This window comes from Chiloscyllium punctatum, chromosome 1, assembly GCF_047496795.1.
Source record: "Chiloscyllium punctatum isolate Juve2018m chromosome 1, sChiPun1.3, whole genome shotgun sequence".
NCBI classification, from domain to species: Eukaryota; Metazoa; Chordata; class Chondrichthyes; order Orectolobiformes; family Hemiscylliidae; genus Chiloscyllium; species Chiloscyllium punctatum.
The window spans coordinates 132797424-132814908 of record NC_092739.1 but is presented as its reverse complement, the minus strand read 5'-3'; the positions used below and the strand labels follow the sequence as shown (position 1 = coordinate 132814908).

Here is a 17485-nt window from a genome sequence, read left to right as displayed (position 1 = left end):
AGCTTTTAAATTCGACCTTCCAAAATGCATCACCTCGCATTTATCCAGGTTGAACTCCATCTGCCACCTCTCAGTCCATCTCTGCATCCTGTCAATGTCCCGCTGCAGCCTACAACAGCCCTCTATACTGTCAACGACCCCTCCAACCTTTGTGTCATCTGCAAACTTGCTGACCCATCCTTCAATCCCCTCATCCAAGTCATTAATAAAAATTACAAACAGTAGAGGCCCAAGGACAGAGTCCTGTGGAACACCACTCACCACTATCTTCCAGGCAGAATATTTTCCTTCTACTACCACTCGCTGTCTTCTGTTGGCCAGCCAATTCTGTATCCAGTCAGCTAGGTTCCCCTGTATCCGATTCCTCCTGACCTTCTGAATGAGCCTACCATGGGGAACTTTATCAAATGCCTTGCTGAAATCCATATACACCACATCCACAGCTTGACCCTCATCAACTTTTCTGGTCACATCCTTGAAGAACTCTATAAGATTTGTGAGGCATGACCTGCCCCCCTCAAAGCCGTGTTGACTGCATTTAATCAAGCCATGCTCTTCCAGTTGGTCATAAATCCTATCCCTCAGAATCCTTTCTAACACCTTGCAGACGACTGATGTGAGACTTACTGGTCTGTAATTGCTGAGGATTTCCCTATTTCCTTTCATGAAGAGAGGAATTACATTTGCCTCTCTCCAGTCCTCAGGTACGACTCCAGTGGAGAGCGAGGATGCAAAGTTCTTCGCAAGTGGCGAAGCAATCGCATTTCTCGTTTCCCAAAGCAGCCGAGGACAAATCTGGTCCGGGCCTGGCGACTTGTCAATCGTAATGTTTGAAAAAAGTTTCAGCACATCGGCTTCCTCTATCTCTATCCATTCCAGCATGCACACCTGCTCTTCAAAGGTTTTATTCACTACAAAGTTCGTTTCCTTCGTAAAGACAGAAGCAAAAAAACTCATTTAGGGCTTCCCCTATCTCCTCCGACTCCACACACAAGTTCCCTATGCTATCCCTGATCGGCCCTACTCTTTCTTTGACCATTCTTTTATTCCTCACATAAGTGTAAAATGCCTTTGTGTTCTCCCTAATCCGTCTGCCGAGCCTTTCTCATGCCCCCTCCTGGCTCTCCTCAGACCATTTTTGAGCTCCTTCCTCGCCTGCCTGTAATCTTCTAGAGCTGAGCTTGACCCTAGCTTCCTCCACCTTATGTAAGCTACCTCCTTCCTTTTGACGAGAAGCTTCACCGCTCTCGTCATCCAAGGTTCCTTTATCTTACCCCTTCTTGCCTGTCTCAGAGGGACATATTTATTCATCACTCGCAACAACTGTTCCATAAACAGTCTCCACATGTCTATAGTGCCTTTACCATGGAACAATTGCTCCCAATCCATGCTTCCTAACTCCTGTCTAATCGCATCATAGTTTCCTCTTCCCCAATTAAATATCCTCCCATTTTGCCTAATCCTCTCCTTCTTCATAGCTATGTAGAATGTGAGGCAGTTGTGGTCACTATTACGAAAATGCTCTCCCACCACAAGATCTGATACCTGCCCCGGCTCGTTTCTGAGCACCAAGTCTAGAATGGCCTCTCCCCTCGTCGGCCTGTCAACGTACTGAGTTAGGAAACCATCCTGAACACACCTTACAAAAACAGCTCCATTCAAATCTTCTGCTCGATGGAGATTCCAATCAATGTTTTGGAAAGTTAAAGTCACCCGTTACAACAACCCTACTACATCCACACTTTTCCAAAATCTGCTGACCTATGCTTTCTTCCATCTCCCTGCTGCTACTGGGGGGGCCTGTAGTAAACCCCTAACGAGGTGACTGCTCCCTTGCTGTTCCTAATTTCCACCTATACTGACTCGGTAGGCAGATCTTCCTCGACAATGGAAGCTTCTGTAGCTGTGATACCCTCTCTGATTAGTAGTGCTACACCCCCTCCTCTTTTTTTTTCCCCTCCATATTCTTTTTAAATGGTCTAAACCCTGGAACATCCAGCAACCATTCCTGCCCCTGAGAAACCCATGTCTCTGTTATGGCCACAACATCATAGCACCAGGTACTGATCCATGCTCTAAGTTCATCACTTTTATTCCTGATACTCCTTGCATTAGAGGAAACACACTTTAACTGATCCCTTGGTTCCTTCCCACTAGCTGGTCTACCTTTTGCTGTTGTCTCATCTGCGTCAACTCTTCCCTCCGGTATCCAGCTCAGGTTCCCACCCCCCTGCCATACTAGTTTAAACCCTCTCGAAATACTCGAGCAAACCTTCCACCCAGGACATTGGTCCCCTTCCAGTTCAGATGCAATCCGTCCTTCTTGTACAGGTCCCGCCTTCCCCAGAAGGCATCCCAATTATCTACATATCTGAAGCCCTCCCTCCTACACCAGCTGTGCAGCCACGTGTTAAGCTGATCCTCATCTCGCTATCTCATCGCACCGGTAGTTAACTGGAGAACACTACTCTGTTCCTCCTGCTTTGCAGCTTCCACCCTAACTCCCTGAAATCTCTTTTTATATATCCTCAATCCTTTTTCTGGCTATATCATTAGTGCCAATATGTAACACGATTTTTGGCTGTTCACCTTCGCCTTTTAGAACCTTATACACCTGATCGGAGATGTCCCGGACCGTGGCACCAAGGAGGAAACATACCTTCCAGGAATCCCGATCCTGACCACAAAAATCTCCTGTCGATTTCCCCTATCTATCGAGTCATCTACCATGAGTACTTTTCTATTCTGTCCCCTTCCTTTCTTGGCCACAGTGTCAGGCTCAGTGCCAGAGAACTGACTACTACGGCTTTCCTTTGGTAGGTCAGCCCCCCAGTATTCAAAACGGTATATTTATTGCTGAGGGGAATGTCCACAGGGGATCTCTACACTCTCTCTGTCTGTCCCCTTTCCTCCCCCTAACTGTAACCTATCTATCCTTGTCCTGAGCCTTAGAAGTGACCAACTCCCAGTAACTCCTCTCAATTACCCCCTCAGCCTCCCGAATGATTCGTAGTCCATCCAGCTCCAATTCCCTAACGCGGTTTTCAAGGATCTGGAGTTGGGTGCACTTCCCGCAGATGTAGCCAGCCTGCCACATTCTGCAGGAGGAGCAAGCAACTACCCTAGCATCCATACCCCACTTATCTGAACACCCACTCAGTACTAAAGTAGAAAGCTTAACTCAAGTTGCTATAAAATTAATAACAAACTTCTATTCAATAGAGGAAGTTTAGAATGAACCTTACCTTATTAACTAGGTTAGAGAAGGAGGGCGGGTGGGAGACACTACAGTTGTAGAGTCTCTGGTTTAGCCGCCTTGCTGATATATATGGTCACTGCTTTCCTTCCCGGCTGCCCCTCTGGTCCTCGTCACTTCCTCTATTTGAATGCCTCTATTGAAAGACTGTGTGAACTTTTTCTCCTTCACGCTAACTTCTCCAATTTTATCCAGGTAACTGAAGTTCTTTGCAGTTTATGAAATTTTGAAGTAGGAATAGTTGTAAATGTCTTATGATTTTACAAATCAATTCAAGTGACTCTTTGCTCTGTATTGTTTTCTGCAGGCAGCCCTGGGAATTGCTGATTTGATTGTGCTGGCCATGAAAGAAACTGGAATATCAGAAGAGGAAGCTCAGAAGAAAATATGGATGTTTGACAAATATGGCTTACTTTATCAGGTGAGCAAGAGAGCTCACATTTACCTCTGTGACAAACTTCCTGAACAAGCAACTAGATATGCAACTGGGACATCCAAGTGGATTCCTAACTTTCCAGAGGCTGGAAAATCTAGATCTCCTGGAACTGCAACTATGCACATACATGTTTTCCTTCATTAAGTCTAAATTGCAAATTTTGTACATTTCGCATGAAGGCTAGTACAAAATTTTTAAAAATTAAATTGAAAACTAAGTAATGAAATGAGAGGTGCTGGGCCAGACAATGTGTTGTCTCACAATGATGTGGGAGCTGTTAGATCTTGTTGTGGTTTATAGTGACCACCTCTGTAGCAAGTGCTGGTTGCTTGAGGAACTCTTGACTTTGAGTTGATGAGTGGAGTCTGAGCTTCAAACGTTGTAACACACCATGGAGGGAGAGAGTTACCTGGAATCTGTGTTTCAGGGGACAGTCATGCCCTTTACATTAACTACCTTAAATTTGATCAGTGGTCAGGGACTGGAGGGTGTGGCGACAAGTAAGGCAGGAACAGGGATACAGGAGGTAGACCAGAAAGAACCTTAACCCTTGAACTTGTCTAACAGATTTAAGATTCTTGCTCCCTGTGTAGATGAGAATGGAGGCTGTAGAAAGGATCGGTAAACTGGCCATATTACCATGGTACAGGGAGCCATTCAACCTGGAGAGAAGAAAAGAGAGATGTGGTTATAATCTGAGCTAGTATAGTCAGGGAAATAGACACTTCCCTCTTGGCCGGGATTGAGTGTCCCAAAGGCTTTGTGGCCTGTTAGGTACGCAGGCTCAGGGTATCCAATCTGCACTGCAGAGAAACTTTGAGGAGAAGGGGGAAAATCCAGTTGCTGTGATCCATGTAGGTACCAATGATACAAGAAAAAAGAAGGAAGGTTCTGCAAAGGTAATTTTAGTGGCTAGGGGCTAAATTGAAAAGCAGAACCAAAAAGGTAGTAATTTTTGGAATAATCCCTCAACCATGAGCAAATTTGCGCAGGGTCAACAAGATTCAAGCGATTACTGTGTAGTTAAAGATTGGTGTGGGAGAAACTGATTCAAATTCATGGAATGTTGGTACCCGTACTGGGAAAGGATGAAGCTGTTCTGATAGGATGGACTCCATTTCATATCACTAGGGCTGTGGGTAGGGCTTGAAACTAAATCTGTGATGGTGGTGCATTCAGCAGCGTAGAAAGTTTTGGATAAAGTTAAAGGATAGGGAACTCTGCAGACCTTAAAGTTTCTAGGACAAGTAATAGGACAGGGAATGGGAAAAGTCAGGAATCTGACTTTGGGGGCAGCTATGAGAAAGAAGGCAGTCAGTGCAGGACAGAAAGTGTTGAACTTAAATGCATACAGTGTATGAAACAAGCTAAATTAGCTTGTAATGTAGATCGAAATTGCCAACTATGATGTTGTGGAAATCAGAATGCAACACCCTGTTTCAGAAGGGAGGGAGGCAGAAGATGTCAACTACAGGTCGGTTAGCCTGACTTTGGTCATGGATAGAGGATTGGCTGACCAGCAGAAGATAGAGTAGGGAGATAGGAGATATATATATTTTCAGGATGATAGCCAGTGACTAGTGGAGTTCCGCAGAGTCCTTGTTGGGAATCACAACTAATCACATTATACATTAATGATTGGCATTGGAACTGTCATACTATTGTCATACTGAAGCTGCCTAAAGATAGGTGGAGGTAGTGTTGAGGACCTCTGAAGAGCATCTCACTCACCCTATTTCTATAATCCCTGAATCACCATGGCTAATCCACCTAATCTGAACATCCCTAGACACTATTGGGCAATTTAGCATGGCCAATTGGCCTAACCTGCACATCTTTGGATGTGAAGGTGAGGCCTGTGGGAGGAAAACTGAGCACCCAGAGGAAACCCACATAGACACAGAATATGCAAAGTCCACTCAGTCACTCGTGGCTGGAATTGAACCTGGGTCCCTGGCTCTGTGCAGCAGTGCTGACCACTGAGCCATTATGTTACACTTACTACTTAAGATTAGGAAGGCAAATGCAATTTTAGCATTCATTTTAGGAGCATTAGAATACAAGAGCAGAAAAGTACTGCTGAGGTATAAAATGTTGGTCACTTCGTTTTTGAAATACTGTAAATGGTTTTGGGCCCCATGTCTAAGGATCTGCTGGTGTTGAAAGGGGTCCACAGGGGATTTACAAGCATGATACTGGGGGTGAAGGGCTTGTCTCCACTGGTAGGAGAGGCGAGGACCTGAGGACTCGGCCTCAGAGCGAAGGGATGACCTGTTAGAGTTGAGGTGAGGAGGGATTTCTTTAGTCAGATGGTGATGAATCTGTGGAACGCATTGTTGCAGAAAGCTAGAGAGGCCAATTCATCGAGTATATTTAAGACAGAAATAGGTTCTTGACTGGTATGAGGATCAAGAGTCACTGGGAGAAGGCAGGAGAAATGGAGTTGAGAAATATGTCGGCTGTGGTCAAATGGTGGAGCAGACTCCATAGCCGAATGACGCATATCAGCTTCTAGGTCTCGTGGTCTTCTGGTGAAACTCTGAGAAATTACGGGGAGTCTGAGTAGCGGGACATATTTGCAGAATAAGGGAATGTGGATTTACAACATACTAAATAATTTCTTCTCCCTGAGGGTTGTCACTGCCTGGGATTTTCTACACCAGAGAGGAATGGAGGCTACATTGCTAAAAGCATTTAAAGGGGTGCTATGATGAGCTGACATGAAAGAAAATTTGAGGCTTGCGTCAGATAGCCATGATCTTATGGTATGATAACACAGATTTGAGGGGGTCAGTAGTCTACTCTTATTTCCTTTGTTCTTACATTCAAAGCTGAAAGTCAATGCATTTGAATGCCAATTATGTACCACCATATTTCTTTCAAAGTAAGTTAATGATATCTTATGCAAAAGTAACCTCAAAGCCGGTGATCCATTTGTTATCCTGGATATTTAAAATGTTTAACAATCTCCAAAAAAATAGTTTGAGAGGCAACCGAAAATACCAGTGTAACACCTCAAAACTGTATGTTGGAAGTTCTGAAAGAATTCATAATCAAAGTAGTCTATAACTTGAGTTAACATGATTTCTTCAAGTGAAGGAAGTTAGATTATAAAATCAGTTCAGTAGTTGAAAGCATTGAGAGAGAAATTATTCCATCCTGATTAGATTGTCTGTGAACAAATTTCTAAGAAGGAAAAATGAATTTGTACTCAAGTTTGTTGTTTCATTAGAAAATGAAACCAGTTAATAATCTGTTACACTCCCTCTGAATTCCATGCAGTTGTCAAATGTGCAGTGAAAGTTGCAGTCAGTTATTTCAAGTGTTTACATTTAATGCCTGTTTCTGTAGTTTCTGGAATAGCATAGGTAACTTTGTTTTATAATTTCCATATGAAGATCAACTACCTGAATTTCCAGTTCATCATACGAGGTAGTTAGTGCAGAAATGCCACTAGAGCCTGTTCTCAAAAAGCAGCTGATACCTATCCTGTCCTGAAATATCTCAAAACAGTTGGAATTACATTGGCTGTTATATGTAAGTTGTCAAATACTTATTTATCATTTTCTGGATTTCTGATGGTGTATGACTTTAGAAACTCCAGTGGAGAAAGATAAGCATGTAGCTTATATTTATTTAGGAAGAAACCTTTCAGTCTTTTTCAGTTGTCAATTAACTGAGTATGAATGTTGCAGTTAAATTTTAAGAGTGCTGCTTTGGACTATAGGGTCGATCAGAGCCAACTGACAAGCACCAACAACCATATGTCCACACCGCACCTGATCAGAAAATTGAGACGTTTCTGGATGCAGTTAATACTTTACAGCCCACTGCTATCATTGGTAAGTGGTAAAAGCTACAACAAAATGTATGGAAATGGCTTCATTTGCTATTCCATAGATTTAATTTCAAATGGTACTTGTGAAAGTGTATTGAGGATTTTTTTTAACACTAGATACAATCTCAATGTTGAATAGCAATACAATGCTCTTGGGGATTGTGAACTGCAGCAATCACAAGTTTTTTTTGTTGTAAGCATATATGTATATTTGCTCAATTGATAATCCATACATTCATCCATATTATCTCCAATATCTGTCTTCTCTGAAGATTTTGAAAGTATTGTGAACTTCCAAGTCTATGACTTTGTTTCCTATAACTCAATTGGAATTTCCAGTCAGCTTTTCGCTTCTGTAGCTTTTTACCCATTTTCACAATGTCAGCTTTGATTTGTTTCTTGTTTCCCACACCCGCCCTGGATCCCTCTCAAAGGACCACGATCACTCTTTTCATTCTTGTCCATTTCTTTAAAACTTGTTCATTTTCTTTTCCTAAAAAAAAAACTTTTTATAAATCTTCCACTCAGTTTTTTTTTAAAAACCATAATTGTCTTCCTGTAAATGTGTACAAAGTTAAAAATCACAACACCAGGCTATAGTCCTGTTTATTGGTTTATTTGCTCTTCAGGTGGTTATGGAGCAGGACCAAAAGACAGAATTTGTAGCCTAAAGGTTACAGTGGTTACAGAGTTGTGGTGATATATTAAACAAACTTAGATTAAGTCTTGCATCTTTTTTAGGGTGGGATATCCTGGTTTAGGCTCTTTAATACATAAATTTGAGAACTCCTTTTAAATTACATTCTCAAGATGGCTTCAGTTAGTCTGAGCTAAAATAGCACCTATTGTTAGGTTGTGTGTTAAAGGTTTAGATTAGTGTGGTGCTGGAAAAGCACAGCAGGTCAGGCAGATCCAAGGAGCAGGAAAATCCAGCACCACTCTAATCTAGACTCTGATATCCAGCATCTGCAGTCCTCACTTTTGCCTAATGTGTTAAAGGTGTGAACTTAAAGTCTATCCCAATGTTGAGTCAGTTTTATTTGTAAGGTGGGACTTTCAGAATGTATGTAGATTTATGCAGTTTTTGAGCAAAATAAAATGTAATTCAGCAACTACAAATCCATCCCGTAGATTTATGTGCGCGTGTGCAAGAGAGACAGTAAGTGTGTGCATGTGGGTATGAGTGCATGTGAAAGTGTGTATGTATGTGTAGTCATGATTTGGAGATGCCGGTGTTGGTCTGGGGTGTACAAAGTTTAAAAAAATCTCAACAGTTGGGGAGTCCAGAACTAGAGGGCATAGGTTTAGGGTGAGAGGGGAAAGATATAAAAGAGACCTAAGGGGCAACTTTTTCACGCAGAGGGTGGTACATGTATGGAATGAGTTCCCAGAGGTTGTGGTGGATGCTGGTACAATTGCAACATTTAAGAGGCATTTGGATTGGTATATGAATAGGAAGGGTTTGGAGGGATATGGACTGGGTGCTGGCAGGTGGACTAGATTGGGTTGGGATATCTGGTCGGCATGGACGGGTTGGACCGAAGGGTCTGTTTCCATGCTGTACATCTCTATGACTCTATAACCAGGTTATAGTCCAACAGGTTTATTTAAAAGCTGCTCCTTCATCAGGTGGTTGTGGAGTATAAGATCGTAAGACACAGAATTCATCGCAAAAGTTTGCAGTATGATGTAACTGATTGGAAAAGACCTGGATTGTTTGTTGAGTCTCATCTTTTTAGAATGAACATGTTGGTTTCAGTTCTTTAAAAAAGTTCTGCAATTTACATATGAAAGAACTGAAAGACGTTGTTAAGTCTCTCATTCTAAAAGATGAGAGACTTGACAAACAATCCAGGTCTTTTTCAATATATAATTTCAGTTACTTCACACTGTAAACTTTTGTTATAAATTCTGTGTCTTACGATCTTATACTCCATAACGATCTGATGAAGGAGCAGTACTCTGAAATCTAGTGCTTCCAAATAAACCTGTTGGACTATGACCTGGTTTTATGTGATTTTTAAGTATGTGTAAGCTTGGTCAAGTGTGTGATTGGGTATAAGGCTGTGAGGGTGTGTGCGCGCATGAGAGAGCATGTGAGAGGGTCTGCCTGTGTAAATATGTAGGACTGTGTATGTGAGAGTGAGTGTGTGTGTGCATAGTGCAGTGGAATCACCTGTAGTATGACATGATTCCATCCACGAGGCCATTCCCGTGGGTATCAAACTTGGCTATTGGCCTCTGCTCAGCCACTTTGCATTGTTGCTTGTCCCAAAGTCCACTTTGGAGGACAGTCACCGGAAGGTCCGAGGCCGAATGTCGTGGACCGCTAAAGTGTTTCCGACTGGGAGGGAACACTGCTACCTGGTGATCGTTGCACTGTGTCCATTCATCAGTTGTAGTGTCTGCTCGGTCTTGCCAATGGACCAAGGCTCAGGGCATCCCTGTCTGCAGTATATGAGACAGACAATGTTGGCCGAGCAACATGAGTACCTGCAGCATCCATGGTGGGAGTTGTCCCCACGTGTAATGGTGGCTTTCATGTCGACACTGACATAGATGTCGCCATTAATATGGCAACACCTCCCACTATCTACGCAGCAAGTATTCGTGTGACTTGGCCAACATTGTCAATCTCATACACTGCAGACAGGGATGCCCTGAGCCTTGGTCCATTGGCAAGACCGAGCAGACACTAAACAACGGATGAATGGACACCGTGCAACAATCACTAGATAGGAATGTTCCCTTCCAGTTGGGAAACACTTCAGCAGTCGGAGACATTTGGCCTCAGACCTTCCGGTGACCGTCCTTCAAAGTGGACTTCGGGACAAGCAACTACGCAAAGTGGCTTAGCAGAGGCTGATAGACAAGTTTAATACCCATGGAGATGGCCTTAATTGGGACCTTTTGGGTTCATGTCACACTACAGGTGACTCCACTGCACTTTTTTCTCTGTCTGTCTTCCCTTTCTGTCTCTCGCGCACATGCAATCTGTCATACACAGGCACTCATGTGCACACACATGCACTTGCCGCGCTCACACGCATGCATCCTCTCACAGGCTTATATCCCCAACCAAGCTTTCGCTTGCTCGCTCACTCACTCGCACTCCTTTTCACGTGCACTCACACCCACATGCACACGCTCACTCTGTCTCTCCCCTGCACACGCCCGCATGTAAATTTATGGGGTGGATCTGTAGTTGCTGAATTACATTGTATTTTGCCCAAGAACTGTGTAAATCCATGTAGATTCTGAAAATCCCACTTTACAAATAAAACTGACTCAACATTGCCTCTGACTTTAAGTTCACATCTTCTAATATGTTGTCTGAGCTAAGATAACACCAATTGTTAGATAAACTGAAGTGACCTTGAAAATGTAACTTAAAAGGAGTTTTTACTTTTACATATTAAAGAGCCTAAACCAGCATATCCTATCCTAAAAGATGCAAAACTTAATCTAAGTTTGTTTAACATATCATTACAGCTCTGTGATACTGTAACCTTTTATGCTGTCTTCTGGTCCTACTCCACAACCACCTGATGAAGAGGCAGTGCCTCGAAAGCTAGTGCTTCCAAATCAACCTATTGGACTATAATCTAATGTTGAGATTTTTAACTTTATCCATGCCAGTACAACACCAGCATCTCCAAATCATGACTAGTATCTGTGTAAGTATTATTAACATTAATGATCATGTATACAATTCTTTTTGAAAGCTATTCATGTCTGTTTTCTTGTGAAATAACTTATGAGTAAGAATATTAATATCCTCCAAATGCTAAAACTGCATCTGGGATCAGTTGGTGTTTGGGATATTATTTAAAATGTTCTGCTTCAGCAGGAAACATATAATTTATTAAGAATAAATACTTAAGCTGCATTTAAACATTGGAGGCATCCTCTGATAACCTTTGGAAACTGATTTTAAAATTTACAAGATCTCCTTCCTGTATATAAGTTCTGTATTTCATCTTCTGTATGAGTGTAAATCTTTCTATGGAAAAAAAAAGGACTTTAAATTCTGACAAAAAAAATTCAAAAATTATAGTGACTTGGTAAAATAGAAGAAATGTTAAATCTTGCATTGATCCTGATTTCAACCATTTCAGTAAAGACAGTGAAAATGTTTGAAATTGACAGTGTAAACTAAAAAGACATAAGTGAAGTTAGTAAGTATTTTATAAATTATTAATGTTTCTAGTCAAAGTATGAGCCTGTTCTCTCCCTTTCCTCTTCCCCGCCCTTCTGTCTCGCCTTTCTCCCCATGCCCCACCCCTCTCCCTGCAACTCTCAACAAAGGTTGACTTCAGTTCAATTTGTTTTTGGCAGGGGTAGCAGGTGCTGGGAGACTGTTCAGCAAAGAAGTGATTAATGCTATGGGAAGGATGAATGAACGCCCTATAATTTTTGCACTAAGTAATCCGACAGATAAAGCTGAATGTACTGCCGAGGATGCATACAATTTAACTGAGGTATTGTGGACAACTCTTCCCTCATTTGCCTTCCAAATAAAAAGGCTTACATTTGATGTTGTGTTTTTTTTAATGCCCCCAGGAGTCTTGAAGACTTTTGCAATGAAATAAGTATATTTGAAGTGCAGTCACTATTGTAATGCAGGAAATAGCAGACAATTTGCATGTAGCAATGTAATGGTGACCAGATAATGTGTTTTTATGGTATTGGTTGAGGGGTACGTAATGGCCAAAACAAGAATAACTCCACTCTGCTTCTTTAATATTCGTGCCATGCTTTTACAATTTTTCACATTCACCTGAGGAAAGAAGGAATTTTGGCACTTTCAAAGTAGAATGGTTCACTGGAATCTCAATTTTGACACTTATGCTCAAATCCTGGATTGGGACTTCAACCCAGGACTTTGTGTTTCTGAGGCCAGGTGTACTGCAACCTGAGCCACAGCTGACAGAACACTAAATTTTTAACCCCATATGATAAGTGTCTTCTCTTGAGTCGAGGTTGATGGAAGGAAATACAGTTTATGCCATCTATGATTTTCAGTTGTTTAATCAAATGACATACATTTTCTCCTCTAATTTCTATATAGAGGCTAGCAAATGTGGTTCCCTTGTTCAAGAAGGGGAGTAGGGATAATCCTAGTAACTATAGGCCGGTGAGTCTCACTTCTGTTGTCGGCAAAGTCTTAGAGAGAATTGTAAGGGATAGGATTTATGAACATCTGGATAGGAATAATGTGATCAAGGATAGTCAGCATGGTTTTGTGAAGGGCAGGTCGTGCCTCAAACCTTATTGAATTCCTTGAGAAGGTGACGAAGGAGGTTGATGAGGGTAAAGCGGTAGATGTGGTGTATATGGATTTTAGTAAGGCGTTTGATAAGGTTCCCCGTGGTAGGCTACTGCAAAATATATGGAGATATGGCATTGAGGGTGAGTTGGAGGTTTGGATTAGGAATTGGCTGGCTGGAAGAAAACAGAGGGTAGCAGTTGATGGTAAAGGTTCATCTTGGACTGCCGTTACTAGCGGTGTTCCGCAAGGATCTGTTTTGGGGCCATTGCTGTTTGTCATTTTTATAAATTACCTGGAGGAGGGGCTAGAAGGTTGGGTGAGCAAGTTTGCGGATGATACAAAAGTCGGTGGAGTTGTTGACCGTGAGGAAGGATGTGTCAGGTTACAGCGGGATATAGATAAGCTGCAGAGCTGGGCAGAAAGATGGCAAATGGAGTTCAATGTGGGTAAGTGTGAGGTGATTCACTTTGGTATGAATAACAAAAAGATGGGGTACTGGGCTAATGGTCGGATACTTAGTGTGGATGAGCAGAGGGATCTTGGTGTCCATGTACACAGATCTTTGAAAGTTGCCATCCAGGTAAATAGTGCGGTGAAGAAGGCATATGGCGTACTGGCTTTTGTTGGTAGAGGAATTGAGTTCCGGAGTCCTGAGGTCATGTTGCTGTTGTATAAGACTCTGGTGCGGCCTCATCTGGAGTATTGTGTGCAGTTTTGGTCGCCATACTATAGGAAGGATGTGGAGGCACTGGAACAGGTGCAGAGGAGGTTTACCAGGATGTTGCCTGGTATGGTAGGAAGATCGTATGAGGAAAGGCTGAGGCACTTGGGGTTGTTTTCATTGGAGAAAAGGAGGTTTAGGGGTGACTCGATAGAGGTGTACAAGATGATTAGGGGTTTAGATAGGGTTGACAGTGAGAACCTTTTTCCACATATGGAGTCAGCTGTTACTAGGGGACACAGCTTTAAATTAAGGGGTGGTAGGTATAGGACAGATGTTAGGAGTAGGTTCTTTACTCAGCGAGTCGTGAGTTCATGGAATGCCCTGCCAGTAGCAGTGGTGGACTCTCCCTCTTTATGGGCATTTAAGCGGGCATTGGATAGGCATATGGAGGATAGTGGGCTAGTGTAGGTTGGGTGGGCTTGGATTGGCGCAACATCAAGGGCCCAAAGGGCCTGTACGGCGCTGTATTCTTCTATGTTCTATATATACACAAACCCTGCTCCAGGGATTTAAGCATATAATCAAATCCTGTAATTAAAATGTAAATTGTCCTACTTATTTATATTTGTCCTTTTTGTGTGACAAATATTTTGGTATCACCTCCATGACCATGTTGAGTAATACCAGATTTAAAATAACCAAACTGTGTTCCCAGAATTATTAAATGCTTCCATATCTGCTGGTTTAGCAGTGTAATAATATTTATCTGCTTTTTGGCAGGACGAGTACCATGTAGATGGATATCAGATGTTATGTTTTCTATATTTGAATCCAAAGCTTAATGGAAGAATTTCCTTGCATGTCTTAATGGGCTTCATCTTGTGCTCAAGTTGACCTTTGAAATGGTGCAGTCAAATTAGCTCCTTCTTTTGATGTCTTTACTGAGAAATCACCCAGGGACCTGATACTTGCTAACCTACTCGCCTGACTCCTGCTTGAAGAGTGCCTCACTCTTCCCTATCTCTGTAATCTCCTTCAGTCTCTCAAGCCTTTGACACATGTAAGCTGTTTAAATACTTCTTATAAATCTTGAGTATCCTGGATATTAACCACTCCTCCATAGGTTTTGTGTATTGAGCTGCAAAAGATTTAAGCTCTGGAACTTCCTCCAAGGATCTATCCACTTCTCCTCCACTTAACTCCTTTTAAAGAGTTGGTCATCTACCCTAAATCCTTACATCTTGAGTTTTGCTTTACATGATTTCCGTAAAATATTTTGCAACTTCTTGCACTACAGATGTTAGATAACTAAAGTTTCCCAAGTAACTGTGGTTGATTGTCTTGCCTTGGATTTACATCACTGCCTGTCACTTATGCAAGTGGTTTATGTTTCTTATATTTTAGGGTGTGTCTGTGTTTCTCAATAATCAGACCATTTGATAACATAATCAAGTACTGAGCACCTAACAATTAATGGAAATGCTTTCTTATCTGGACTGAGATTGAGCAGAGGGAACTTAGTTAACCTTTTCATAACATTGGGGATTCCTGGATGCTGTCAGTATCCAAGATAACCACGTGTCCATGAAGGGCTCCCAGCTGCAGAATCTGGAGTTCCAGGTCTCTGAGCTTGAGCAGCAGGTGGAGACACCGGCACATCCACAAGGCTTGGAGTTCCGTGGAGAGGTGGTCACACTGCTACTCAAAGGACTAGGGGAAAGAAGAGAATGGACGTTCAGGGCTCAGGGGGTATGGATTTCTTCAAATGTCTCCAAGGGAGTTTCTTGCATTAATAGTCGAAAGCCCAACAAAGAACGGTGCAGTGCTGGATCTGGTTTTGGAGAAAGAAATCAGACAAGTATTCGATGTAGCAGTGAGAGAACATTTTAGTGATCGCAATCCACAACACAGCACATTTATTCAGGACAGGGGAAAATGTTGCCGTGCAAAGATGACTTGGGATTGGTTGAAGGCTGTTTGTGGCCACAGTGGATTGGGAACAGCTCTTTGTGGGTAAGTCTCTACAGTGTTGCAACAGGGCCATTCAGAAAGGAGCTGGAGAGAATACAGCTCCAACATCTACCCTTGAGAGGAAAATATAGGGGTAATAAGTAAACAGAACACTGGATGTCAGGACAATTCAGGGCTGGATGAGGAAGAACAGTAGGGCTTTTAGCAAATCCAAAAGAAGCAATTCGACTGCGTCCCTAGAGGGCTATTGGAACCGCAGGAAGGAAATTTCAAAAAGCATTTAGAAGAGCAAAGATGGAACATGAGAAAGAATGTGCGATCAAGATTAGTGAGAATCCTAACATATTTAATAAATACACTTAAAGGAAAAGGTGAACCAGGGAAAGAATTTGGCCTATTAGGGACAAGGGAGCACCCAATATATGAAGCTGCAGGATATTGGAAAGGTGTTAAATGAATACTTCACTTCAGTCTTTACTGTGGAAAAGGAGAAAGGAGGAAATTCAGGAAAAGGGACTGTGAGGAACTTGCAGTTTGATAGAGGAAGTGGGGAGGTATTGGAAGCTCTGTCAGGCTTAAAACCAGATGAATCCCCTGACCCAAATGAACTTCATCCCAGACTGCCGTGGGAGGCAATGGGGGAAATTGCCAGGGCTCTGACACTAGTTTCTAATTCCTCGATGACCACAGGGAAAGTGACAGAGGACTGGAGGATGGCTTATTGGGGCAGCACGGTGGTGCAATGGTTATCACTGCTGCCTCAAAGCGCCAGGGACCCGTGTTCGATTCCAGCCACAGCGACTGCCTGTGTGGAGTTTGGACATTGCTCCAAGTGCTCTGGTTTCCTCCCACAATCCAGAAGATGTGTAAGTTAGGTGAATTGGCCATGCTAAATTGTAATTGTGTTCAGGGATGTATAGGTGTGGTGCATTAGTTAGGGATAAATCTGGGATAATAGGTTAGGGGAATGGGTCTGGGTGGGGTTACTCTTCGGAGGGTTGGTGTGGACTTGTCAGGCCAAAGGGCTGTAGGTATTTTATGATAATCCAGGATGTATCAGTTGTTTCTCTACCTGTTCTGACTGAATATTTGTGTCAAACACGGAAGGTTTTGTATGTACCTTCAATTCTTTTGAAAGTGTGTTGAGAAAGCACATAGTAAGTCAATGCCAGAAATGAAGCAAGTGAACCTATAGAAAAATAGTATGCTCGAACCCACTTAGTTCAATCAGTACAACTGATTTTCTTATAATACAAAATAATGACCATATTATGTTGCTGCACAAATGGCTTATTTTTCTTGATTAAATAATGGCCCAAGTTTTGTTTCAGCAGTGAAGTAATGTTGCTTGCTGCTATTCTTGAACAAAGTTGCAAAGATCTAACAATCTCTGACTTGGGCATAATCGTTCCCAATGTTGATGTAAAGTTTTACACCAAAATCGAGGAGATCATCCACCATAGAGCAACAGTGATATCATTAAGCAGTGTAAAGAGTTAACCAAATTGTTATTCTTATAGTTACTGAACTAGGAAGTAAAATGTATATCTCATTTTCTGCTTGGGGACCCTGTAACCTCTGGGACTCAACATACAGTTCTCAACTTTTGAACCTGATTCCATCCATCCTTGTTTTTTACCCAATCCTGTTACAACATGGAAGAAACCCAAAGAATTATGGATGCTGGAAATCAGAAACAAAAACAAACTGCTGGAAAAACTCAGCAAGTCTGAAGAAATGTCACAGGATCTGAAACATTAACACTGCTTTTGTCTCCACAGATGCTACCAGACCTGCTACATTCTTCTAGCAGTTTTTGTTTCTATTATAACATTAGTTGCTTTTCAGCACAGCCAAACCTCATGATCTATTTAAGTATCCAGTTTTTCCTAGTTGCTATCAGTTCTGATGAAGCATTGCCAGACTCGAAATGTTAACTCTGCTTTCTTCCCAAAGGTGCTGCCAGACCTGAGTTTTGGTAGCTATTTCTGTTTCTATTTCATATCTCCGGCATCCACAGATGGTTTAATACTTGTAAAATATACTTG

The 17485-nt window shown here is 42.2% G+C and overlaps 1 protein-coding gene across 1 annotated transcript in view; it reads left to right on the top strand.

Moving 5' to 3' along the window:
• The window catches only part of me2 (malic enzyme 2, NAD(+)-dependent, mitochondrial), a 99298-nt gene that overhangs the window by 59119 nt on the left and 22694 nt on the right, over positions 1 to 17485 (top strand). The window contains exons 10-12 of the mRNA XM_072574281.1: positions 3564 to 3677; positions 7420 to 7534; positions 11869 to 12011. Of these exons, the coding sequence (XP_072430382.1) occupies positions 3564 to 3677; positions 7420 to 7534; positions 11869 to 12011 (372 nt within the window). The remainder of the gene's footprint in view (positions 1 to 3563; positions 3678 to 7419; positions 7535 to 11868; positions 12012 to 17485) is intronic.